The following is a 27589-nucleotide window of genomic DNA, read 5'->3' as shown; positions in this document are numbered from 1 at the left end:
CATGAGAATAATTGGATATAATGGAATCAAAAGGAATCTGAGGGCTTGAGGTTGACAGGGGGCCAACCTTCCCACAGCCAGCAAAGAGTGTGATGGAGAACTTGATGTGTACCTCGGTGCCAGGTCGTGAAAAACGGCGTGAGTGCACTTACACAGATAATAAAAGCCCCAACAAGGAAGCTGGGCAATAAAACTTAATGGCCTATCAAATCACAGTCAGGGCACTGAAGCAGAGCGGGCTGGCCCTCCACCTCTTCTGTCCTGTAGCCCGGCACCCAGGGCAACCAGGAGGCCAAACTTAGGACAGCAGTCTGGGATAAAGAGAGGAGACTTGCAAGGGTCCAAGGCTCAGAAACCCAAACGGGGAGCCGGTACAAAGACAGCCCCTCAGCTGGAACCTTCCTCCTCGCCAGGGACTAGCCATTTTAATTGTGAACACTGTTTGGAGATTATTGCTCACTCTCAGTGTGTTGCTTGTGTGGCAGTGGGAACTAATGCTAGAAATGAAAACCTTAATGATGTCAAGCGAGCTCTAGGTTGTGTGGAAAACGGGAGATGTTGGAGATTTCTGAAGCCATTCTCCAGACCCAGATGTAGGTGGTGATGGGGACAGAGTGCAAGATGCAGTCGTAACTGGCTTGGCAGTTCCTTATGTGGAATAGAGGTCTTTGGTCCAGTTAGTAACTATACAGTCGCGATCCTTTTCCATGAAGAATTTAGCCGAGTTGAATCTCATTGCTGGTCTAACCTTACACTCTGGAGTCATGTTGATTTAAAAAGTGTGTGCACTGCCATCCTAGGCATCAGGGACACGTGGTGAGCAAGGCAGACAGCTAAGTCCCTGCCCTTGTGCAAGTTAGATTTCTCTGAGGGGACAGATGAAGAACAAGGAAGCAGACTGCTTCTGGTATTTTGAGAATAATAAATGAACACAGATTCCTGGAAGAGAGCATGGTAGGTTAAATTAAAGTCCTTTGGGTTAAGTGACTAGAAAAGTTCTCTTTGCACCTGAAATCCAAGCTGAAGCCTGAATAATGTCACGGGTGAGCCATGCAGAGGTCTAGGGGGTGGAAAGGGTGTTATAGAGAGAGGAAATAGCATGTTCAAGGGTCCTGTGGTAGGAATGAGCTTGGTGGGATAAAGGAGCAGACAGAAGGAATGTGGCCTGAGTTGAGGTTAGAGGTTAGGTAGGGGCAGATTGTGTGGGTTTTATGACGGTAATTGTTATTATTATATACTGTTGAGTCAGAACCAACCCATAGCTGACCCTCTGGTAGGTTTTCAGAGTTAATAAATTTCATGAGAGGAGATTGCCCATCCTGATACTGTGGAGCAGCTAGTGAATTTGAACCACGCATGTTTGGATTGGCAATGTAACTTACCACTTTTAAACTACCTGAGTCGAGTCATTGGAAAAGTTTAGAGCAGGTAAATCTATCTGATTTATGTTTTGAAAGGATTGCCTTATGTGCTTCTAAATATCAGACACCCCCTGTCATCTGGTTAATTCCCACTGACAATGTCCCTGTAAGACAGAGTGGAATCGCCCATGGAGTATCTGAGGCTGTAAATGTTTATAAGCAGATCCACACATTTTTCTCCCATAGAAAGATGGTGGGTTTGAACCGCCAACCTTTTAGTTCTAGCAGCTGTGGGTTTGACTCACTGCACCACTGTTATTCTTGCTAGGGGCTATCAAATTGACTTCAACTCATAGCAGCTCTGTGAACTTTGTCCTATCCTGAACCATCCTCATAATCTATAATGAGTTAGAGCCCATTGTTACAGTCACTGTGTTGATCCGTCTTATTGAGGATCCTTTCTTTCTTTCTCTGACCCTCCACCTTTCCCAGCCTGATGTCTTTTTCCAAAGACTGGCCCTTCTTGGCAATGTACCCACAGTTTATGAGAGGACGTTTCACCATCCTTGTGTCCAAGTACTTTGGCTACACTTCCTCCAGGCCAGACCTATTTGTTCTGCAGGTAGACCGTGAGGTATCCAGTACTTCTCTCCAGCACTGCAATTCAAAGGCATCAGATCTTTTGTCATCCTTGTTCCTTATCCAACCACTTGTTATTGTTATGTGCCATCGAGTTATGTATGACTCATAGCAACTCTGTAAACAACAGATCTGAACCCTGTCCTGTTCCACACCATCCTCAATCATCTGACATATCTGAGCTCATTGCTGCAGTCACTGTGTCAATCCATCTCTTTGTGGGTCTTCTCTCTTGCTGGCCTTCCATCTTTCCCAGCATGATGTCCCTTTCCACATTTTAAAGCATGATATGGAGCAGGGTCTGGGACTCTTGTATGTAGGGTCCCTGTGACTCAGTGAAGTGTAACAACAACAACATGCCTTTCCAAGGAATGTACTCTTCTAGGAACATGTCCTAAGTATGTGAGACGAAGCTTCACCATCCTTGCCTCTAAGGAGCACTCTGGCTGCACCTTATCTAAGACATAGCTGTTTGTTCTTTTGGCAGTCCATGAATATTCAGTACTTTTCTCCAACACCTCAAATGCATCAATTTTTCTTCTGTCCTCCTTATTCATTGTCCAGCCCTCAGGCTCAAATCTAACCAGAATGCAGTGCTGTAACAGTCACAAGGCAATGCAGAATTGAATGCTCTAGAAATATATGAATAAGTATTTTCTGATTAGAAGAAATGGGTCATTCAGTGCAGATTGGACCGTGAAGACTCAGATCAGGGCCTGGAGTCTGGGTAGGCCAGAGTTGGGGTATTCCTAGAGAAGGAGCTTTGATAGACAGGAAGAGAGGGAGTGAGGGCTGAGAGTGGGTGCCAGGACAGAAAATCTTCAGTGGAAAGGTGGGTTTATGTAGGCACCATGCTGGGAGCTCTAGACCTGGAGCACAATGCTGTAGTCACACCTCTTTGCTCACAGAGGCCCTAGGGCCATGGGGTTGCCACTTTATATCTCAGAGCCATGATTTCTGGGTCTGTAAAAATGGCCCTAGTACGTTCTCTTGTGTGTATCTCACAGGAATGCACACTTGTTATTTGGGAAAGTCCAGGGCGATAAGCTTAGATGCCCCGAAGAGAGCCATGAAGGCCTATGGGGCCTGAAAGTTCCTCTGGCACTCTATAACCTTTAAGACACTGAGAGCCCATGTCTCTTCCCAGTGAGCCAGTTCTGTGTCAGAGCCCACCTCCAGCCTGCTGAGAGCTGGCAGACGATGTGGAGCCTGTTTGCCCCCAGCAGGGCAGAACTTCAAAGGATTGGAACCTGAGAAAGCTCTTAGAAAGGCCCTCCCACCACTGCACGGTGAATTCCTTCTACTTCAGAGGTCTCGCCACACTGACTTGGACACTTTGGAAAAGAACAACTTTTCATGGCTAGTGAGAGGTGTTCCGTGAGAGCTGTTCCTTGTCTTCTGCCCCCACCTTCACTCCAGTCTCACTGTCCACCCTGTGGGACAGCAGCTGGCCTAGCAGCACTGTCCCCACAGTAGTGTGGGAGAGGATGGTCAGGGGGCACCTCCCATAGCCTGTCCCGCCATCTCCAGACTGAGCGGCCTATCTCAGGGCAGTTGATGGGTGTGGGCTTTGCCAGGACCACCCACAGGTATGTCCAGCTCATGGCTGGAGGACCCACCATCAGTAGGAGTCCTTGTGTACACCATAGGCCTCCTCACTGTGACCCAATAAGGATGGTCAGCTTAGAAGAGGGGAGTCATTGCACACCCATGTTTATCACGGCTTTGTTCACAATAGCAAAGAGTTGGAAACAACCTAAGTGCCCATCAACAAACGAATGGATAGAGAAGCTGTGGTATATTCACGCAATAGAATATTACGCTGCATTGAAACACAAGGAACTCATGAAATATGCAAAATGGATGACCCTAGAGGCCATTATGCTGAGTGAAATATCTCAGTCACAAAAAGACAAATATTGCATAGGGCCACTGTTGTAAAACAGAACTGACATCGGGGTTGAGGGAAGATAGAAAAGGAAGGGAGGAGTGATGTATACTGCATTGAAACAGATGAGGGAGAAATCTGTTTAAAAGGGATATATGAATGGATATTATTGTCATGGCAGGAGTCCAGAGTGAAGGCTGCATAGTGGAGTGAATTTAGGGGGAAGGATTACATAACAATGAAAGAATTTTTCTTTTCAAGGAGAAGAGTGATTTGGAGGGAGGGTCTGGGCAGGGAGAAAAGTACAACAATGAATGACAGGAAATCCTAAGTCTCTGTAAACTTCCATTAAAATTCATAAATAATTTTTTTTAAAAAGAAAAGGGGAGTCACCTGGGACAGGATGCAAGGATCTTACCAGCCTACAGGGATTGGGGACTGTAGCTTTAGTAGTTGTAGATGTATTTCTTCTGGACAGTGAGTCCCAAGATTGGTTTACTCCTTTCCATTTTCATGCTCTGGTGGCCCGGTAGTAAGGAGCTGAGCTGCCAACCCGAAGGCACACAGTTTGAATCCACTGGCTACTCTGCAGGAGAAAGATGGGCTGTCAACTCCTGTGTGATTTACTGCCTCTGAAAACCCTCTGAAGGGTCAGCTGTGCCTCCGTTCTGACGGTACATAACAAAAACCACTCCCTTAAAAAAGACAGAGGACCCAGGCTCCAGCTGTGGCCACCATGTAATTGGATTTTTGTATAACAGAAATAAAGTTAGTTAAAAAAACACACCCCAGTATATTCCCCCCCCCAGTATATTTTATGTAGTCAGTCCAGCTTTCTCGAGAATCTTCTGCTTATTCCTGACATGGGGATCAGAGTGGAAGGGCACTGAATCTGGGTGCCTGTTGTCACAATATTCCTCTGTTTTGACCTTTCAGTCTCTGCAGTTGTGCTTAAAATTTAGGGTGTATATACATCAACTCAAGGAGCTCTGGTGGCCTAGTGAAAGGAGCTGTTGCCCTGCCAGCCCAATGACAGGTGGTTCAAATTCCCCTGTTGCTCTGCAGGAGAAAATGGACAGTTCCCCCTGTGATTTACAGCCTCTGAAACCCACTGGAGGGTCAGCTATGAGTCGGTTCCAACTTGATGGTGCCTAACAGCATATATGAACACAGGGAAGAGAGGAGCTTTCTGCAGATTCTTAGGGGAGTGCCGAGCGGTCCAGAGCCCCGCCCCGAGCTGAGTGACAGCGGCTCTGCTTGTGTCCGTAAGCTCTCAGATCCTCCTATCTCTTGTCCTGTTGCCCGGCAGCTGCTAACTGAGGAGGTGCCTGCTTGGTGCCCTGCATGGAGAACTCCTGCTTATTTTTCCTGCGCGTATGATTCGGATAAATAGAAACAGCACTGCATGCTCGATAGATTTCAGGTACATTCCACTAAATAGGCTCTGGCAGCCAGGCCTAGGACTCTCTGTAATCAGTGTCTAGGATTGTTTCAGAGGGAACATACATTTTCAGTTCCAAACAAACAACTTACCAAAACAAAACCAAAAAAACCCTTCATAACCTGAGCGTTCAGAAGTGGCAGCTGGGTTATAACAGTGCTAAAATGTTCTAATATTTCAAAGCAGCGTTGCTCTCGACATCCCTACAGTACACAGGGGGCTCTGAGCAGGCCCCCTTCAGATAGAGAAGGCCCTGAAGTCATGTAATGCTGTGTTGTGTTCTTTTGGAAAGAAGGTTTGCTCTGTGATCATGATTTTAAAACACTGTGTGGCTGCAGGGAGGGGTAAAACCTCTGCTGTGCAGAGTCAGACATCCCCTCCTAGCCCTGTTGTGGGGAGAGGTGGCTCCAGCTGGGGTGGGAGCTCTGTGGTTCTGAGTCAGTCTCGAGGAACCCCTACTTCTGGCGCCTTGCTCAGGTTTTAGCACAGAATGCTGCCTCCTGAATCGGAGGCCGTTGGGCCGAGCTCTGTGGGTGTCCTTCACTCCTGTGTCCTCTGTCCCTGGTCCCCTATCAGTTCACCCTGCACATTTCTTTTCATTAACATCCTCTAAGAAGTCTCCTCAGACCTCTCATTACTCTTGTTGTTTCTACTTATTATTTCATTAGGTCTGTTCTCCCGACTGTTGGTGAATAAATGCTGATTTTATGTCTGCTAAGCGCTCGTGCCTTTTCTTCATGTGGAGGTGCAGGGTTAAAGCCTTCTCTGTCAACCGCCCATCCCCATTACCTTGTGAAGGGTGCGCTGATAGGTGTACCGAGGGCAGCCAGCGCTCCCCGGGACACTGTCCTCCCCGTGGTCACCTCTTGAAGACAGTTGTGCATGTACTTCATTCCTTTCTGACCAGAAACTGTGTGGTCTCTCTGCGTTCAGGCTGGAAAGAGGGCTGAACTCTTTTCTCCCCATTCTGTGCTGTAGGCCCCACAGGGCCTGTTGGGGTTTCTAGAAGCCCGTGTAACGAGCCCTCGTGGCACAGTTCTTAACATGTTGGACTGTTCACCAAAAAGCTAGCATCTCTAATCCTCCAGCCACTCCGAGGGAGTAAGATGGACAGTCTCTACCTGTAAAGAAGTGGTGGTGGTGTTGAGTGGCATGGAGTCGGAACAACCCACGGCTCCTATAAATTCTCAGGGAGAGTGAACCTCAAGGAGATTTCGCATCTTTCTCCCTCGGAGCAGCTGGTGGACTCGAACCGCATGCCTTTGGGTTGGCAGCGCCGTTCCTTTCCAGTGGGCCACCAGAGCTCCCTGTAAAGATGTAACCTTGGAAAGCAGGTGGAGAGTTGCCATGAATCGGAATCTACTTGATGGCTGCGTGTTTGACTTTTGGTTATAATGCTTTGCAGTGCCTCTGCCTCCTACCCATTCAGCATGTGGAGCCTCTGAGGTGGAGGGTCAGAGGCGACCCGTTTCTTTGGGTCTTTTTCAGATGAGACATTTTGGTTCCCCCCAGAGTTGTGCCATTGCTCAAGTGGGTTCCCTCAGTGAGTGTCCTTGATGGAGTCCTCTGAGGACACCCCACCCCTCAGTGCTCTGCCCTGAGCACTTATCAACGCTGGTCTGGACACTTTCTGACCAGTTAGGTCTCAGTGGTCACACATTAGTCATTTTCCGGTATCAGTAAGCGAGAGGGTCGCAGCTCTGAGTCACCTTATTCCTTAGAAGGAGACGAGAGATGACGGGGTGCTGAGGAACCAGGGACAGGCAGGAATGGCATCAAGAGAGGCACCTGTGTCTCAGTGCCACCAGGAGGTACGCTCTACAGGAAGGACCTGGGAGGAGAAGGGACCAGTCATCTCAGCTGAACACTCGGAGACAGGCCGGGGACCATTTCTGCGGCTCAGACGGCTTTGAGAGCATGTGGGAGGTCTCCTCTGGTAAGGCTGGGGTCTGGCTGCCTTCTTTTCTCTAACCATCTATGATAGAGTTGAAATGTTCTCAGATTTGCAGGGGGACTCTGCTCCCACAGTTTGTCACCCACCCCAGCAGGCTGTGGCTGTCCCCGCCACTGCTTGGCTGGCTCAGCGTGGCCTCCACAGTCAGACCCACCTGTAGAACAGTCTCCAGCCTGGGCCGCTCCCACTCCACGGCCCCCAGAGCATCAGAAACTACAGCGTACCCTTTTTATGGAAGTGAAAACTGTTCTCAAATCCCTGATGTCATCTCCACAGAGTGCTCCTTTTCTTCTTAATATAACAAATTGTGTTATTGGTGACATCTTTATGCATTCGTGTGGTTGAAAGAAAAGGGCAAAGCGCTATTTATCCAAAGAAAGTGCCATTAGTTTGGAAATGACACGTTAATACCCCCATGTGCCTATTATATCATTTCTCCTTCCATCTGGGGATGATTGGAACTTAACTTTTCTCCCCGTGTTTTTGCTTTTGTGAGTTCGTTTTCTCATTTCAAAGCCCCCAGACTCCCTGGAGACAGCAGCTACGTTATTTTTCATTTGCTCGGTGGGGACTGGGTAACACTTACTGTCTAAGGCCAGATTGCTCGGGTGTTCGGCCCCACTCTGTGATTTGTGTCTGGGGTCTTGGGCAAGTCACCCGCCCTCTCTCTGTGCCACAGTCTGCTTATCTATAAAGTGGAGAGCTCTGAGGTTATAAAACACAGAAGGATGACAGCACACAGGGACTCTGTGTATGTTACCAGTATTGTGTGCATACTTCTTTTTTTCCTTTTTTCATTTTTGCCTCTTGCCTTCTCACTATCAGTGGAGTAGTTAAAAGATTTCTTAAGAATCTCTGCGGGGAGCTCTGGTGGCCTAGTGGCAAGAAGTCGCATTGCAATCCCAGAGGTACACGGTTTGAATCCACCAGATGGCCTACTGGAGAAGGAGGGACAATCTCCTCCTGTACCAGTCAGATCTGATTTGCAGTACACACACAAAAATAATAAAATTTAAAAAAAAAAGAATCTCCTCATTTTATCCTTATATCCAGGTTACCCCCTTTTACAGGGAAGAGGAAGAGGAGGCCAGAGAGTTATCATTGGAGCCCCCATACCATGAAGATGACTTCTCTTCATGTCTCCCCACAGGGTGTGGACACTGTAAGAAAATGAAGCCTGAGTTTGAGAATGCAGCAGAAGTCCTCCATGCAGAAGCAGACGTAAGCCTCCTTTCCTTCCTCTCACCCTGTTCTCTTAAATCATCAGCAACATGTGGAGTCATTGAAATGAGCTCTGCAGTGGCTCCCCCAGTCCTTGGGGTTCCTGGGTGCTTTTATGTCCCTGGGTAGGCAGGTCTCGGTCAGGAAGACCTCAGGCCACATTCTCCTACTCGTCTAGAAGGGTTCTGCCCCATAGTCTGGCATGCAGCCCCATGCTGTGCTCTCTGTTCTCTGTGACTGTAACCATTGGGCTCGGGTCCCGTGTGGTCAGTAGGGCAGATATAAAAGCCTCATCTCAGCCCCCAAATGAGAACTGATGGGTGTGATGGTGTTCACTGATTCGCTGCCTCAGCTCCTTCTAGAGCACCAGCTGCCACCTCAGTTACATCCCAGCAAATCCAGGGTGGGCATGGGGGCCGGCGTCTGGGCTCCTCTGTCTCCAGTGCCCCATCTGAGGCTGTAATGCATGGTTGACCTTTCCCCCATCCCAGAGCTCTGGTGTCCTTGCAGCTGTCGATGCCACCGTCAACAAGGCCCTGGCCGAAAGGTTCCACATCTCTGAGTTCCCTACACTGAAGTATTTTAAGAACGGAGAGAAATACGCAGTGCCTGTGCTCAGAACAAAGAAGAACTTTATTGAGTGGATGCGAAAGTAAGTCGTGTAGACTGGGTGGTGTATCTTGACTTTTAGCTGGCAGCTCCTGAGGCATCTGGAGGAGAGGAAGTGAACCTTCTGCAGCATGATCCTTGGCTTGAGACCTGCAGGAACCAAGGCAGATTGGGTTCCTCAAATCCTCAAGCCGGTTCTGATGTGTGATACCATGTCCTCATCCTTTCTGGGGATCCCTTCATCTCCTCGGTTCTGGGTTTCACTGTCTGCATCTAGTCCCACCCTCTTTGGATTCATGAAGAAATCGACAGGAGCTCTTCAAGTCTGGAGCAGGACACACTGAGCTCTGGCTTTCCTGATAGCTGACTAGGACTTCCCCAATGTCTACAGTGTAGACTGTAGTGAGCAGGCTTGAGAATAAAGCCTGGTAGTCCTGAGACCCAGGCAGCCCTCCAGTTACTATCCCAAGGACCCTCACTTCACTCTAGTAATTTGATGCCTACGGTTCTTGTGACAGACTTTGTAGAAAGTTGAGCTGCTAATCCAAAGGCAGCTGCTCTCTGACAGTTCAAGTCCATTAGTGATGCCAAGGAAGAAGGATAGGCAAGCAGTCTCCTCCAGTGTGACTTCACAGCCTCATAAACCTGCCGGATGAGTCTGCTGTGCATAGGTCCAGACTCCATAGCAATGACTTTGACTGAAGAGAGGCACTGGGCCCATCACACAGGTGTCCTGGCTGTGCTTGAGTGACAAGCACTGTTACCGGGATGCCGCCAAGCCGCCCCTTTCCCGCCCTCTCCCACCCCCACACCTGCCACCCTTGGCACTCTCCTGCACGCACAAAGATGTGCACACTCACACCTCGTTTCAGCACTGAGGCCACGTCAAGTAAAAGACATATTCCAGCCTTTGCAGAAGTCTCTGTGCCAGGGACCATTAGTGGTACCCGTGTGGAACCAAGACTTCAGAGCCACAGGGAGTGGGGCCTTGAGACTGCCATTCTTTGTTGGAACGTGGGTCCTCAGACAGGGATGTCCATGAGCATCACCCGGCATGACACATTTATTTAAGATGCAGATTCCGGGGCTCCGCCCTCTGACGCCTTAATGCAGGAGATCAGAATGATACTCACTTGTGGTGTTTGGAAAAACACCTGTTTATAGAATAGGAGCAATGTTCCCACTGGGCTTGGGGCAGGCCTTTGGCAAGAGGCGAGTGAGCCAGTGAGGTGCTGATCTCGGTTTCTCCCACTGTGTCCCACTTATCACACCACATTGGATTCTGTGAGTAGCTAGGCCTTTGTCTGAGAGCCAGAGGAGAGTGGCCCTTCACCTCTGAAAAGGAAGAGATGCTCCTTCATCCCTCCGTGTTTTGGAGTCTGAAGCAGGTTTTGTATCTTCACAGCCCCCGCTCCAGCCTCGTTCACGGGAAGGAACTGGTGAAGTTACACAATCTCTGGTCCAGAGTGTGTGGTTGGGGAGTGGAAGGACTCGGGAGCTGGAATCCGTGCTCCTCTGTGCTGTAGCACCCAGGACACAGACCATGAGCCCAGGAGGTCTCTGTCCCTTTCAGGCAGAAGTTCTGCTCTTGAGAGACTGAGAAGCATGGAGTTAGGAGCATGGGCTCTGGAGTCCGCAAGACCTCTGTTCCCATCTTGGCCTCGAGCCATGCACTTAATTCCTCTGAATCCCAGTTTTCCATGTGTGCAGTGGAGCTATCAGTACTTCCCTTGTCAACTTTTCTAGAGAATTAATTAATACATGAAAAGTGTGGAAATACTGGTAGATGGGGAGAGCTGTTTTTATTATTGATTCTAGCTGTCACATGGGCTATCAGTGTGGTCGGCCGACCTTTACAGACTGCCTCTCTATTGTCCCAGTTCATTCTTAGGTAGTAGGAAGAGCAGAGTTTTCTAGTCTTTGTTCTTTGATAAGGAAGTTTAGGCCAGAGAGGTTAAGGGCCAAGCTTGGAAATGAGTTGTAGCAGTTTCTGGCACTTTGAAGGACCCCTCTATCATCACTTGTGGAACATGAACCAGCGGATAGCTCTGACACGGGGACTTGAGTCTTTCCACCCAGAAGCACAGTGGGCAGATAGTGTCGAATGAAACTGGTTTTATTTTCAGGGATGTTCACAGGTAGCCGAGCAGTAGGTGACTGAGTAAGTGGGTGACCTGAAAGGTTAGAATGTCGGGGTTCCCAGTGCTGCACGTGGCTGAAGGTAGGAAACCGGGAGGCCCACTGGACTTGGTGGTCAGAACCAGCTGAGGCAAGGGGAGGCTCTGGCAGCCCAACGAGCTGACTTCTCCTCAGGGACTTCTCAGAGACAAGAAAGAACGTTTGGATGTAGAGAGTGCAGCATGGGCAAGTCAAGGCTTTTGAGGACCTGGAGATCTTCTCATCTGAGATGGAGTGATAGGTTCAGTGGGCAGGAAGAAACTAAAAATTTATAAACATGGACTGCAAATCTGTCGTTTATGTGCACATATAGGCTCTGAGCAACTGTTAGAAGCTTGACTAAGAGCTGCACATGCATTGCCTCAGCTCTTCATAGGAGTTTCCATAAGGCATTACCATTGTCATTCCTTAACAGAAATGCAGGCTCAGAGGGGTTTAGTAACTTACCTATGGTCACACAGCTGGTGGGTGACCTGGATTTATACCCAGGCTCACCTTCCACCAGACAAAGGCCAGGGGCAGAAGATGATGGAGGGTATCCTTCTAGCAGAGGGCCTACCGTTGGCACAAAGGGCATGAGGAGAGTTAGAAAGGCTGCCCTGCCCCAAAGTGGGTCTTTCCACATCTTCACAAAAAACGGTTCCTCAACAGAAGAACATCAGAATATCTTTTTCTGGTGCTACAGACTTATTCTTGTTTAAACCAGGTTCTAACGTGAATTTTTAAAAGGAGTGTCAAGTGATGTCTTTGTGTTCCTGGGTGGGTGCGCGCGATAGCCCTGGGACTTTTCCTCATACCTGTCTCCCCTTCACTCCTGCTGTCCTGCAGCCCTGAAGCTCCTCCACCCCCAGAGCCCACCTGGGAAGAGCAGCAGACAAGTGTGTTGCATCTGATGGGGGACAACTTCCGGGAGACCCTGAAGAAGAAGAAGCACACCTTGGTCATGTTCTATGCTCCTTGTAAGTAGCCCGTATGTGCTCGCTGACTGAACTCAGCTCTCCTTGGGAACCAGGACAGCCACTGCTTTCCTCATAGAACCTGCAAGTTCTTTGGATCTTTCTAGACTAGGAAGACTTTATAAAGCCAGAGTCCTTTTTCTCATTCTTATCATGGGAGAAGGAAGCCCTGCTCTGTCATTTTTGGAAAACCTTTGTCAATCTACTTATGTTTTAGGTTCTTCTGTTCTCCCTGTTTCCTGTCAGGCAACTTCCTACCCTCCCCTCAGCTTCAACCCTCTCTTTAGGCTATGGTACTCATTGACTGCTCTTTCAGAACTGGTGGCTTAGTGGTTAGGATTTAGACTGCCAACCCAAAGGCACACAGTTCAAATCCACCAGCTGTTCCACAGCAGAAGGATGGGCAATCTCTCATGTGATTACCTCTGAAAACCTGCTGGAGGGCCAGGTTATGAGTCTGTTCAACAACAATTGATGCCTAGACTTCTTCTAGTATCCACACCCCACCCCCTTCTTCCACCCCATCTCCCCAGGTGGCCTTGAAGCTGTGGTGCAGGCTTGGCCCATTCTCTTCAGAATACCAGTGTGATTTTCATTTTAATCACAGCTTAAGTGGAGAAAGTGACATGGCTGCTAACGCTGCTATCTTTGACCTCAGGTTTTTGTGTATTCCCCTGTTGAAGTTGTTAATTGATACTTAAAAGACAAGGTTCTTAGAATTTCCCACTTTCGTGTTGCCCTTCTCTCTCTCCCCCAGGTTACAGCTCAGCTTAATGGAGTGAGGATAATAAAAGCTGCCGTCTACTGAGGAGCCAGGCAGCTCAATCTAGTCATAAACCCACTGAGTTGTAGCCAGCCCTCCTGTTTGCTCCCCTCCTGCCCCCACTTTTCAAGTGTCAGTTATCTGTAGTGTCTCTTCTCGATTCACCGCTGGGAGGGGCTGCCTGCTGAGCCCCCCCTCAGCGCCCCAGACTCAGACTCCATCTCTTGTGGTGAACACATTTATCACTCTGACTTCTTGGTTCCTCCATTTCTGCCTTTTCTTCTCAGGATGGTTCTTGCCCTCACTCAGTTCCTCACAGAGCCGCTGATTGTCTTCAGCTGTCCCCCAGAGAATGAATGAATGGATTATCAGAAGTTAACATTTTCCTCTGGATAGAGTTTAGGGTGGGCACCTGTGACCCACAATAATGTGATTTATCTAAGACTTTTTTTATTATTATTTTTTGTGTGTGTGCCATCAAATCAGATCTGACTGGTACAGGAGGAGATTGTCTCTCCTTCAGCAGAACATCTGGTGGATTCAAACCACATACCTCTGGGATTGCAGTGCAGCTTCTTGCCACTAGGCCACCAGAGCTCCCTTTTATCTAAGATCTTACAGCAAGATAGTGGCCTTGAGCTTCCTCCAGCCTGAGGTAACGTTCCCTCTTCTGTCATAGCAAGACTGAGATTTTTTTTCACAGCAACAACTGAAAACCTGGCTATAGAACTTGAAGTCCTTGACCAGCCACTGAGCAGACTTTAGATGTCTAGATAGCGCTCTTCCCAGGAACATCCCTCTCTGTCCCTGGAAATCTAAGAGGAGCCCTCAGACTGTGGGCTGGTGCCAGGGGCTCCTCTCAGCTCCTCTTTTAGCTCTTCTCTGACTGACAAAGACCCCACTGACTTTGGAGCAGCACACTCCCCAAACCAAGCTCAGGAAATCTGAGGTGGGGGGAAAGTTTCTAGTAACCAAATCTACTCCCAACTTAGAAATTCTCTCCACAAAAATATACAAGACAGAGTTAAATTTTACTATTGGCTAAGCATTGTCAGAGTGTATCACAGGCAACTTGCTAAAGAGATTACAAAGAGAAAGAGATCTTAACAATTAATAGGTCACTCAAACTCACTCATTGCCATTGAGTTAGAATTGACTTACTGCTCATGCTCCAGTGAGTTTTCAGAGGCTATAAATCACATGAAAGGAGATTGCCATTGTGCTACCAATTCAAAATCAGGATTCGAACTGCCTGCCTTTGTGTTGGCAGCACAACTTCCTTCCTGCTAGGCCACAAGAACTCCCTGCTATGTAGTTAGAGGGCACAACCTTTGCATTTCTATTTTAAAGATCATTGTACATCTTTCTTCTTCTGACCCAGATGTAGGGCTGGGTCACCTGAGTTTATGCTAATCTTCAAAACCAAGAAGGTATAGGAAAATTACCTGAAGTCATAGTTACATACTTTTTAGAAAGAAAAATAATTTATAATAACAAGTTATCTGGACAAAGCCCTATGTAAGGGCGCCTCTTCCTCTGTTTTCAAATAGGGAATTTACTCATACTTTCAACTTACTACCAACCAACCTTCCTCCTATCACTAAGTGACAACTTTGTGCTGGTTCATGTCCTGGGCCCAGGGCACTAGGAAAGGAGGCACATTCCAGCCAAACTTCACATCCTTCAGGGACATGTCATTGAGCAGTTCAACTTCCCTCAATCCAAAGGGTTGGATCCTGTAGTTTCATGTCCCAGTCCTTTCCTGGCCTCCTTCCTGAGAAGGTATTTCCCACCCCTACACTAAAAGGGGCTTGGCCTAGGGTTTAAGGCAGCAGGGGGCTTCAAGCCCAAAATGGGCAGAGGGGAGAGAAGGCAGCCATGTTCTCCCAGGTTTGCTCTGCCCAGGGCTGCTATGACCTGGTTGCCAAGGAGAGCATGGTGCTGTGTGCGCGGGTGTTGTGGCAGCTTTTGGACATGAAGGACTACTCTGCCTCCAGGAGCCAGGCAAGCCAAGCTTGGCCTAGGGTTTAAGGCAGCAGGGGGCTTCAAGCCCAGAAGGGGAACAGGGGAGAGACAGCAGGTGACTTTTAATCCGTGGCCCTCGGGCCTGTCTTTCGTTGTTTTTGTTCAGACATTCCTCTAGGTCGTATAGCCCTGTTGTACAAGTTGCCGTACAGCAGTAACTTGTGGTTGCTGTGAGACTGAGCACTGTGACACTAATGTGTCAAATGTGTTAATGGTTGGTTACCCAATGCGGACAGAGAGTGGGGTGGAGCTCCCCGATTAAAACAAGCGTAGAAGGAGGAGTGGCATCCACTTCCGTAATAGCTTGCCTCCGGAAACCCCATGAACCTGGAGAGAGGATGAAAGGCACCCAGGTGTTGAGGACTCTCCTTCATAGGGTCACTATGAGTCACCTGCGACTCCGACAGCACTTAACAACAACAAACAACACTAAAAGGAGCAGGGAGGGGCTGGTTCTCCAGGAACAAATAAATCCATCTTTTTTAGTGATGAAAAGTGTATGTATTTATGTAACAAGATATTACAGGAAAGCCAAACAGTGAATAAGTCAAATACCTGACAAAAGTAGCAGGTAAAACCTAAAAGCCCAGCCTTATACCCTCTCTCTGCCCATCATCCCTCATCCTTGAAGTCTGCACACCCTCCTGTCAGGTTACACACAGGCCATCTACCACCTCCCTGTCCACCCCTCGCCTTTGTACACCTCCATTCCTCTTCAAGAGTCTGTCATGGTGCCTGCACTTTTTTTTTAGGGTTTGTTTTGTTTTGTTTTTTCAGTCCTCAAAGTGATATCTTTATTTTTTTTTTAATATTTAAAGACTTTTTTGGCAGCAGATTTTCCACATGTATTATGTCATTTGGTTTTTATTCTTTTTTTAAAAAAATATTTTTTAATTGTGATTTTTAACAAAAGTTTCCAGAAAAGTTGGATTTTTTTCATTCATTCGTTGTTGCACATTTTCCTCCCTACATGACTGCACTTCTTTCAGCCAGCCTGCCTGAGTCTCCAGAACAGAAATTTTCCCTCCCATCCGCAGGACTTGTCCCTCTCTCCCCACTCTCAGAGGCTCCTTTGTGCTTTTTGCTGCACAGAGGTGATGCCTTTTTTTTTTTCAGAAGAGCCCAAATTTAAAAGCCTTTTCTGGTCCATCCGTCACCTCCTGGAAGTAACTTCATGCAGGTCCAAAAACAGCTTCCTCATCAACTGAGTTCTTCATCTCTGTCCCTTATCTCCTGTGTGCTTGCTTTTAAAATAACAAGAAGATTAAAAAAAGGAAGAAGAAGGAGAAGAAGAAAATCCGATGTAACAGAAGAATGTTAATCCGAGGTCTGGATGTTCTTAGTTGATGATCACTGGGATTGGCACCAGACTAGTGGTTACCTTTATGTTTTAAATAAGGCAAAGTGATTAAAAACTAATCATTGTTGATGGTGGTTGTTATGTGCTATTGAATTGACCATGTATGACTCACAGCGACCCTGTGAACAATGGCTCTGCACCCTGCCCTATGCTGAGTCAACCCCACTGTCTCTGACACACCTGACCCCATTGCCACAGTGACTGTGTCAATCCACCTCATCCAAGGTCTTCTTCTGCTGCGCGGACCCAAATTAGTAGTGGTGCTTATTGTTGTTATGTGCCATCGAGTTGCCTGCAACTCATAGTGACCCTATGTACAACAGCCCTAAACCCTGCTCTATCTTGTGCCAATCTTATTGTCTCTCATAAACCTACCCCCATTACCCCAGTCAATCCATCTAATAGAGAGTCTTCCTCTGTTACGCTTTCCCTCCACCCTCCCAAGCATGACATCCCTCTCCAAGGACTGGTCCCTTCTTGCAACATGTCCAAAGTATGTCAGACGAAGCTTCAGAATCCTTGCCTCCAAAATAGTGAAAACCAAAGCCAAACCCATTGCCATCGAGTCTGCCTTCTATCAAGTTTCCAAGGTTGGATTTGACCCACCAACCTTTCAGCTTTCAGCCCAATATATTACATGCTGCACCGCCATGGCTTCCTAGATTTAGCATCTTTTCCCAGCGGCTTAATGTGATTAGTGGATGCTTCGCGTGCAACTCACAAGGGACCTTTGGCATCCCTTGTTAGCCAGTAGCCTTTTAAATATTTTGACACTTATGTAACAATTTTCCTCTGTAGTATGAAATTTTTATGAATTTGAGCTATTCTTTCCTCTATTGGGTCAAGTTTGCAAAGTATAATTGGTAATTGATATTTAAGGCCATTTAGAACCACATTTCTCAGGTGTCTGCCACAAATTAGGGTATTCTAGGTGCATGGGCTCATTTCATCGTGACTTAAGCACCAAAATGTGTCCTCTGAACCCTGTCACCGTCCAGCTCACTTCTGTTCTTTTGCATCTGATGTTGGAAAGCTGGAAAATTCCCCTGCAGCCCCTTCCCCACTCCCCTGAGCCAGGCCCTGCCTGTTCTCAAGAACTGGATCGTGCTAAATTCAGAAGAGAGTGGTAGCTTCCCCTTACCTTGGTGTCACAAAACCCTTTGAAACGCTAGTCATTATTTTTAAAAGAGAGAAAACAAATGAGCAAAAAGTTCTCATTTTCCACTGGGCTGGCGTCGTCTCTGTCTGCTTTCCCAGAGGGCTGTAGTCACCTGCTGTGTCCATCTGGGTGCCTGCAAGTGATGGGCGACAGCCAGCTTTCCCCACGGGTTATTTGGCCTCTCCCAGCTGGGTTTTTTTAATCATAATTCATTACTACAGTGAGGGAAAACCTTCCCTCAAAACTTCCCTCTTCTCTAGGAAGTAGTGTTGAGCAGTGTCTGAGGAGTGGTTGGAGGAGGAGGCAGGTGATGATGTGCACATGCTAAGGACTGGTGAGGGCCAAGGAGGGAGGCAGAGCCAGCACGGCCTGTGGACGTCCACTTGGGTTCCTTGTGACAGGAGGAGAAATTGGCCATTAGCAGGTCCATGGCCTGTCCACAGAGGCTTTATTTAGTTAAGAGCTAGAGGGGTGCTCGAGTGGTGGACAGAGCAGGGGAGAGATGGTGGGGAGGGACTCACAACTCTGGGGTACCCCAGACCTGTGCCGTAACAGCCTTCATCCATTCAGACAGGCCCCTGACCTGAGACAAGAAACCTAGCCTCTAAGTAGCATCTAGTGACTCCCTGTAAGCTTGTCTTTGCCTTGCTCTGGCCCCTGGGGCTCTGGTTCTGGACTCAAAGCTCAGGATGATCGTAGAGTAAAAGGACCGTGAGGGCATTGGCGCCGACCTGGCTGCTCACCCCAAGACTTGGCTGGCTAGGAACGTGGAGGTCAGCACAGTCAGGGCAGAGGACCCTAGGAGAGTGGCTGGCTGTCCCTGACCTCCTGCCCTTCCAGGTCCCACTTTTAGTTCATTTGGAAAGCCATTGCCATTTGACAAGAGGAGAGGGCTTTATAACAGACTTGGTGACTCCTCAGCAAGGCTGTGCTTGTGGGGCGAGGCTCTTCCTAGGTGTGAGGGCAGCCCCTCTCTCTGGAAGGGACCTGTGGAACGAGACCACAGAAGCCACCCACGCCTTTATCCCTACAGCTGGGTGTGTGATGGACGGGACGTCCAGGGAGGACGGAGCCTTCCGCTCCATAGTCTAGAGTAGCAAAGCTCGCACGGTGCTCTGACAGTGGAGAATCAGGTGAACCCCCAGATTTTTGCCTGTAGCTCCCATGGCACACCATTCCATCGTCCTGTTTTCTCCGTTCCCCTCTCTCCAGGGTGCCCACACTGTAAGAAGGTCATTCCGTTCTTTACCGCCACTGCTGATGCCTTCAGAGACGACCGCAAGGTAAGAATGGCCCTCTTCATCTCTGTCCCCTCTCCAGCTTTGCTTTGCCACCCATCCGTCCAACCTACCCCTCACCACCCCACCTCCTTCCTTAAATTGATGTATTTCTGGAGGAACCAGGGATCCCTGGGGAGCCAGGATAGTCTTTTCATAGGATTCAGCAAACTGGGTTTATGCTTCCAAATCAACGGCAAAAAAGAGGTACACTGAACCGTTACAGCAGAGATTTGGAGGAGGGGTCTGGTAAAAGGGGTCATCCATTTGTTTATTTAGCGCTCGTACCTTTTTAATAGTAGGGTTGTAGTCATGCATTACCGATATAATTAAAAATACAAATAAAAAAAAATTCGACAGAAGTCAGCTTGGAGGAGGCCAGCAGTGGAGGAGCGCTGGCCTCATCCTAAGTGAAGGGCTCCCGCAGCTGCAGACTGATGAAGCATAAAATTAACAAGCTCGAGCTGCAGATTGGATTAGAGAGGGTGGGGCGGGGCGGGGCAGAGCTGGGCAGTTCCCGCAGCCTGGGCAGCCTAGAGCCACAGTCAGGAGAGAGGATGTTGGCCAGGGAATGGAGCCCTCAACTTGACAAGTGCAGTTTGACTGCTCCTCTGCTTTGTGGCACCCTGACTCACCAGGCCCCTGCAATGTTGGGGGGCTGGTCTAAATGATCACAAGGACCCTTCCCAGCCCTGAGACCCAGGAAACACAGGGTCATGTGGGGAGACTCACTCACTCATGACCAGACGTAGGTCACGTGCATTTCTGCCAAATTTTCCGTAGAGACTGGATGGCCTCTTCTCTCCCTGGAAGAGCTCATGTCAGGCAGCAGGCTAAGCAGAACGTCCCAGGGAGTAGACCCCACAGGCAGGACAGTAGGAAGAGGGGCTCAGCCAGGGCAGGGAGACTGCTGGGTGCAGAAGCACACATGGGCAGAGATGAATTATTCAGGGAGAAGGCTCTTCTGCTTGTGGGTGCTGGGTATGCTGGCTTTGATTGTAGCCGAAAGGAGGTCAGGCCTGCAGGTCCCTCCTGGGCCTGGCAGAGGCAGCAACACGGATGCTGGCGTGATTGTGCTCTGGCCCTGAGGGTGTGGCAGAGATGGCTCTGTGAGAACTGGACAGAGATCACGCTGGAGCATGCCAGGTGCGCATATCGGGAGTGGAGACAAACCAGGATCATGCAGACCCCACTGCCTTCTCCCGGACTCAAGACCCAGAAGTCCCATGATCACCCACAAGCCCTAGCTGTGCCTTTGAAGGACCCCCAGAATGATGTAAGAACCAGAGGGGGTTTTTTCCTCCTCTGCCTGCCCTTTGGCCTGCATGGTGAGGGATGACCAGAGGATCTTCTGATCTCCGTCTCTCGTCATGCACACCTGCTCTTCCCACGGGCTCTGCGCACACAGCAGGACAGCTGCTCTGGGAACTGCAGTAACTAGAGCGACTTAATTCTGGGAGGCCTTCTGCCATGGCACAAATAGATAATACGCTTGGCGGCTAACTGGAAGATTAGAGGTTCAGATTCATAAAAAAAAATACTCCATGGAGCCCAGTTCTACTCTGAAACAGGAGTCACCCATGAGTTGGCGTTAGCCGTCTGGCAGCCGGTTCTTCCAAGTCCCCGAAAGCCATTCTGGAATGACTGATGTTCCATGTAGCTCCCAGCCCTTCTGCCCAGAGGACTCGATGCTCCAGACAGATGGCTGAGGTGTGGGTGGGTGGTCTCCTGCCCTCTGACTCCCTGCCCATTCCCTACAGGCTCCTGGGGATCTGCAGAGGATCCTGAGGTCCCCACACAGACACACAAGAGCCTGGGCTTATTTCCCGAGCTGTGCCGGGGAACATGGTGTCAGGGAGCATAGGTGTGGCTGAGACTCTGGGGCCCCGGGTGGCTGGGGAACGCTGCAGGGGACAGCGTGCATTTAGCATGGCACTTACCTCTCACTAGCTCGCAAGCCAGCCCTTCCCTAAAGACACCTGATCCTAAATCAAATTAAATGGCCTTAGAGTCAATTCCATGACAACCTCATGGCCAGCAAAGCAGAACTACATTCCGTAGTGTTTTCAGCAGATAATCTTTTGGAAGGAGATCTATCACCAAGCCTCTCTCCTAATATGCCTCTGGGTTGATGCAAATCAACAACTTTCTGGTCAACTATTAGCACCACCCAGGGCTGCACAGGGACCCTGGACCCTGACAAGGACCTTCTCTGGACATGAGTATGCCTTTGATTGAGTGTCTCGAGTTGGATTAGCAATGTCACTGACTTTTACCTGAGTTTCTTCTGTCTCTTTTGTTTCTTCTCACTGGCTTTCAGCTTCCTTTATTCAAAGTCCTCGAAGATCACCCTCACTCATTTTCAGGATTCACTTCCTGACTCTTTTCTCCTGGGCAGCCCGTGACTCTGGCATTTCTGGAGATGGCACTTGGTCCCAGCAAGGAAGAGGGAGGACATCTCTCTTTCTCCCTGATTCTTATTAATGTGGGAGTCTGCTCTGTGCTCTAGGCAGGTGTCTCCTCAGTTACTGCCTGCCATCCTAGAGCTATCAGGCCACAGTGTTTGGGTGTTTCTGGGGTTTTATGATTTCTAAGAATGAGCTCTGGGGCTGCTTCAACCTGGGGAACCACACTAATCTCTCCAGCCTTCTCCTTTTTTACACTGAGACTAAGACTCAACCAGAAGACGTGTCCCCTGCCCAGGGATGCTCAGCAGACCACTGACAGCCATAACTGGGTCCGCTGACTCTCAGTTTTTCCTGACACTCCCCTGCTGCCACCACTTAGCTGGAATTGTATTTTTTTTTTTACCTATCCAGAAACCAGTCCCCATCCCTTCTCCAATCAATATGCAGTTGGTTGTTCACTTCCATTTTCATAGCCAAAGTCAATATTAGTTCCTGCAGAGATTTATTTTACTGAATCAATAAAGCTGTGTGAGGCAGCTCATATTTTAGCTGGCCAGCCCCCACCCCCTCCCAGGAGCTTACTTGGGGACTTTATCAGTTGGCACGCTCGGTGAAGAAAGGGCTGCAGACCGTTCGTGCTGGAACGAATGGCATTGTTGAAGGAAGGGTCATGGGGACAAGGGTTTCATGGCAGGAAGCTGGCTGGCAGGCAGGCAGGGGCTGGGGCAGGTGACAGTGGGGCTGGCACAGCAAAGCTTGTCTCCCCCCGCATGGGCAGCTGTTCTCAGCCAGGGTTGAGCAGGGCCTGTGGTGTGGTTCTTGGCCAGAAGCCCTAAAGGTCATCTCAGGCTCTGAAGCCCTTCCTCTGTGGTTGGCCTGTGTCTCCATTGCAACCCAGGCTGTGCTATATCTTCCTGCCACATTGAGAAGATCCTCCGCCCATTAGTACTGACAGCTGTTTGAGGGCAGGGACCTCATTTGCCTTTGCATTCCTTGCAGTTCTGATTGTTTTAGTTGCCTTCTAAGTCAGTCTAGACTCACAGTGGCCAGCTGTGTCAGAGTAGGAGTATGCTCTGCAGGATTTCTGATGGCTGTTTTTTTTCAAAGTAGATCACCAGGCCTTTCTTCCAGCGCTCAAACCCTAACCTTTCAGTCAAGCACTTAACTGTGCCTTAGAGGGACTCTCATGACACCTTGTGGTTGGTTTGCCATTGAATTGATTCCAACTCATAGTGACCCCAGGAAGCACTGGTGGTCTAGTGACAAGAAGCTGTGCTGCAATCCCAAAGGCACACAGTTCAAATTCACCAGCTGCTCCACAGGAGAAGGGTGGGCAGTCTTCTCCCATATTGTTAACTGCCTCTAAAAGCCTACCAGATGCTCAGCTGTGAGCCACTTCTAACTTGACAGTCCACAACAACAATATAGTGACCTCACGTGTTTCAGAGGAGACCTGCTCCATAGGTGTTGCAAGGCTGCGGTTCTCAGTAGATCACCTGGCCTATATTTAAATTCTAAGGCATTTCTGGGTGAATCTGGCTGGTTGACTCTGCACTTATAGTCAGTACTTAAGTGTGCACCACTCAGGAATAACTCATGACATCTTAAATCCCTGTAAATGTTGACAAATAATAGACTTGATAACAGAGAGCTCTGATTGGTACATTAATACCTTAAGAGCATTCCCACATGTTCTCATAACAACACAATCAGCTAAAATGTGATACCTGTCCCTGTCTTTCTGATTCTGGGGGCCCAGTGGCAAGAAATTGAGCTGCCAAAGACAGATGGTTTTGAATCCACCATCTGCTCTGAGGGAGAAAGATGGCAATTTACAACTTCTGGAAAACCCTCTGGACATGTAATAACAACAACAATCTTAGGAGAAGGTTGAGTCTTCTTTCTTTGCACAGAACATGTACGCTGATGTTGAACCTGCACAGATAGGTGCAATGACTGGTTCAGGGTTAGCCGGCTGGATGGGGCAAAACCAAAATTGAATGAGCAGGCGTTGTCTGGGTGGGATTCTCCCACAGGCGTCCCTCTTGGGAACCCAGTGTGGGTGGCTTACTTGTGAGGAGATGTCAGGTAGCCCCGGGGGTGGAGAAAGTGAGGCAGCAGCAGGAAACACTAAAGCAGGTATGTTCATGAGCAGTTTGCTATGTGGGGTACTGAGGGACCTCGCCAGGGATGTGCCACGGAGTTGTCACGTGGGTAGGCCATGGAAACCAGGTATTTGCCCTCAACTCCCATCTATCCCGAGCCCTTAACTGCTGTCTCCCTGCAGGCTGGGAGATACTCTCAGACCAGGAGTAACAGGTGCTGGTAGGAGACATTGGCAGGAAGCATGGGCAGAATACCTCCCGCACGTGTGCCAGGACTTTGTGCTACCATTGAGCCGAGGAGGCCAGTTGATGCAGTCTTACAGGGCTTAGCTACTAACAGAAAGGTCAGTGGTTCAAACCCACCGCTGCAGAGGATAAAAATGTGAGTGTCTGCTTCAATAAAGACGACAGGCATAGAAAACACACTGGGCGAGTTCTCTGTCTTCTAAGGTCATTCTGAATCAGAATGAACCCGACAGAACAGAGTTTGCAGAAGAACTGCATAGCCAGTTTAGATGTTACAGGGTACGTGTTCTGTGCTGTGGGACCAGTCAGTGCTCAGGGCAAGCCTTGAGTGGGTGCAGCGGGGCTGGCATTTAGATGGGGTGAAATTAGGCTAAGTGAGGAGAGGTGTATTGGCTGCTCCGTTCTGAAAGCACCCAAGCCAGCTTCCTTCAAAGGGAGAGAAGCAGCTTGCCTCCCATCCTGTAGCAGCTCAGTCTTTGTAGCTCGAAGCAACTTTCTTGGTGTGAGATCGGCAGCTACTTTGGGTGATTCAGAATAAGTACCCATTTTTAATTTAGGAGATTTATAAAACCACACAGTATGTTTCCAACAGCTCCAAGGCATGTGTACAAATTAAATTCATAATTTAAAATAGATGTGGGGATACCGGCAGCCCAGAGCAATGCTCATCAAACATTTTCCCAGGGTGGCAGAGGGTGTACAGAAGCAGGAGTAGGGAAGTGGTGTCTCCTGGGCCGGGCCTGCTGCACCTGCTCTGAGGGATAGAGCCGTGTGGAGGCCAGAGGAGTCCTTGCCACGCCATCTAAATAATTCAGAATGTGCTCTGGAGGCCGAGCCGGGGGCTCTCCGGAGCCCATAGGGGCCAGCCAGCCCAAGTGAGCAGGGCCCAGAGGCCGAGCCGGGGGCTCTCCGGAGCCCGTAGGGGCCAGCCGGCCCGAGTGAGTGGGGCCCAGAGGCCGAGCCGGGGGCTCTCCGGAGCCCGTAGGGGCCAGCCGGCCCGAGTGAGCAGGGCCCAGTGTGGAGCCAGTAGCTGGTCCAAAGGAGACAGCTGTCCTCAGCTGCAGCCAGTTGTCGCCTGTGGGAATGCAGGAAGGGTGCCATCCACTCTTGTTCTCATTTCTAGAGACACCGGAAAGCCAAACTTTTACAGAAAATCTCTCTTTTTTTGCCCCTGTCTATGTTGGCAGCTCATTAAATTTTTTATTTTTTTTTTAAAAAATTCTATGTGGGCCAAATAGAAGAGGACTGCGAGCCAGCTGTGGGTTTTGCAAACACTACTCTCAGAAGTCTTGCTTTAGGACATTCTAGAAGGAGAAGGGGGAGGGTTGGGGTGAAGGTGGGTGGATAGTCTTTCTGTAACCAGTGTGGGGGACAGAGTTGGTGTTCCACTCTGATCTTCCCTCCTGCAGCTCTCAGAACCCTGTGTGAACTGTTTCCTCAAACAACTTAAATCTCAATCTGCTTGTCTTCCAGTAGGAACTCCTTATTGGACTTTGACCCACAAGTGTTCACTTACTTGAGGTGAAGGTTCACTTACTTGAGGTACAGAATGAGTGTCTTAGTTTTCTTGGGTGGCTTTAAAGAAGAGAAATGTATTTTTTTTCACTGTTTAGGAGACTGGTTCTTTGCCATTTGAGTCAGAACCAACTCATCGCTGACCATGCAGTGAGTTTTCAGAAGCTGTAAATCACATGGGAAGAGATTGCCCATCTTTATCCTGCAGAGCACCTGGTGGATTTGAACTGCTTGCCTTTGGGTTGGCAGTACAGTTCCTTACCACTACGCCACCTGAGCTTTCCTGAATTCAGGGTGCAAGCTCTAGGGAAATGCAGCCTTTGTCAGCTTGAGGAGAAAGCCCTTGCCTCCACTTCTGTAGCCCCACGTTCCTCGGTGGTCTTCACACAGCATATCTTGCTCACATTTGTGTGGGCAGATCTCTGTGTCTGATCTGCCTCTTATCTCTCAGAAATGATTAGGTTTAGGATCCATCCTACAGTGATTTGACATCATTAACACAACAAAGAAAACCGGATTTCCTGACTCCCACATTGCTGTGGAGTTGGAAGGACTCACTGCTGATGCTCCATTCGGGTTTCTGAGCCTGTGAATTGCCCTGGAGGAGATTGTCCGGGTCTCTGAGACTGTGAATTGGACTGGAGGAGAATGTCCGTCTTTCTCCCAAGGAGCTGTTAGTGGACTCAAACTGCCAGAGAGGTGTGAGCTTTGTATTAGCAGCATAACCCCCTCCAACTACGCCCCAGGGGTTAGGATTCCATCACTTTGGATGAGGTGCACAGTTCAGTCCAGAAACAGGAAGTGACTGGTGAGCTTTAGGGGGTTTTTTTTGTTTTGTTTTTTCTTTGTTTGTTTGTTTTTTGTTTTTAATAATTTTAATGAGCATTTACAGAGATTTTGGATTTCCATTCATTCATTGCTGCACTTCTCTCCACTCCCAGCCCTCCCTACCCCCTTCGCTCCTCTCTTTTAAAAGTAAAAGAAACACTCCCTCCCTGGTACACAATCCCCCCCACCCCTCCCACTGCCCCAAGTACATTCCACTATGGGTGAGCATTGTTTTGGTGGCCCACAGGGCTCAGGGCTGTCCTAGAAAGATGAGAGTATAGCGTGGCAGGGGAGTTATTGTTGTTGTAGTTGTTGTTGTAAGTCCAGTGTGACTCTCAAAATCCTATGAACAAAAGATCTGAACCCTGTCCTATCCTGTACAGTCCTCACACTTCCCAACACACAAGAGCCCCTTGCAGCAGTCAGCATGTCAGTCCACCTGGTTGAGGGTCTGCCTCTCCTTTACCAACCCTCCACCCTTCCCAGCATCATGTCCCTCTCCAAGGAATATCACCTCCTAGCAACACGTCCAAAGTAAGTGAGGTGAAGCCTCATTGTTCTTGCCTCTAAAGAACACTGGCTGCACCCTTTCCAAGATATAGTTGCTTGTCTTCTTGGCCGTCCATGGGATGTTCAGTGCTCTTCTCCAACACCACAGCTCAAAGGCATCAATTCTTTTCCTGACATCCTTATTCATTGTCCAGCTCTCAGATGCAATTGAAAGACTGTGGCCTGAAACACCTTAGGCTGTACTTATTCAACAATCTGACAGAGTATCTCTGTGTGAACTCCTTGTTAGACTTGGACTTGCAGATCCTGGCTCCTCTGTCAGGACTTCACAAACACTATTGTGTCATCTTGAATGTTCTTTCCTTGGGTCTTCCACATGGCTAGCTGCTGTCTCTTCATCTTTTAGGCTTCGGATCAGGTGCCCTCTCCTCACAGAGGCCACCCTGGCTGAAGCAGTGCCATCTGGGTTTTGCCTTATTGAATCGCCCTCTTTTGATGTCTTCAGAGCACCCCTGAGGCTCAGGAATGACCTTCTCTGTTAGTTGACGTGTCTAGAACGGATGTGTCATATCAATGAGGCTCTCAGGAGGAAGAATGCCAGTGGCTTGATGACTGGTCCCTTTCAGGTTTACTGGTGTGTCTCTAGAGTCAAGAACAGGCACATAGTAAGAGCTTCAATAAGTAGAGCTGATGAGAGGACACCCCATCCCCACTCCTGAGTCTTTCCTCCCACCTGTAAAGCTTCCCAGCATGGAGGACCTGTTAGAGGCTATGAGAGGCCAATAGCCTATTTGGGAATCTCCTCTCGACAGAAGTCGAGTGTCTTCAGTCACACTGCACTCCTGTCAGTGTCTGCCTGGAACTTTCTCCGCCTCCTTCCGCCCTTAGCTTCAATAGCAAATATTATAGAGTCTTTGTCCCTCCACATTCCTGGGGCCTCTCTGCACCCCAGACCAGCTCTGTCAGACCACAGTGTTGTTGTTATGTGCTGTCAAGTCACCTGCGACCCTATGTACTAGCTCTGAACCTTGCCCTGTCCTGAGCCAGTCTCACTAATTCTGACACACCAACCCCCATCCCCCCAGTTACTGCATCAATCCATCTCATCCAGGGTCTTCCTCTTCCTGCACTGTCTATCCACCCTTC

At 48.9% G+C, this 27589-nt stretch overlaps 1 protein-coding gene across 1 annotated transcript in view; it reads left to right on the top strand.

Moving 5' to 3' along the window:
- Positions 1-27589, top strand: part of PDIA5 (protein disulfide isomerase family A, member 5) — a 104648-nt gene that overhangs the window by 71799 nt on the left and 5260 nt on the right. The window contains exons 11-14 of the mRNA XM_006884229.1: positions 8434-8504; positions 8996-9156; positions 12120-12250; positions 18767-18837. Of these exons, the coding sequence (XP_006884291.1) occupies positions 8434-8504; positions 8996-9156; positions 12120-12250; positions 18767-18837 (434 nt within the window). The remainder of the gene's footprint in view (positions 1-8433; positions 8505-8995; positions 9157-12119; positions 12251-18766; positions 18838-27589) is intronic.

Source organism: Elephantulus edwardii, unplaced genomic scaffold (assembly GCF_000299155.1).
Source record: "Elephantulus edwardii isolate Elephantulus edwardi_28Jun2011 unplaced genomic scaffold, EleEdw1.0 scaffold00032, whole genome shotgun sequence".
Classification (NCBI taxonomy): Eukaryota; Metazoa; Chordata; class Mammalia; order Macroscelidea; family Macroscelididae; genus Elephantulus; species Elephantulus edwardii.
Note: the sequence above shows the minus strand (reverse complement) of the source record. Positions and strands in the feature narration are given on the sequence as shown.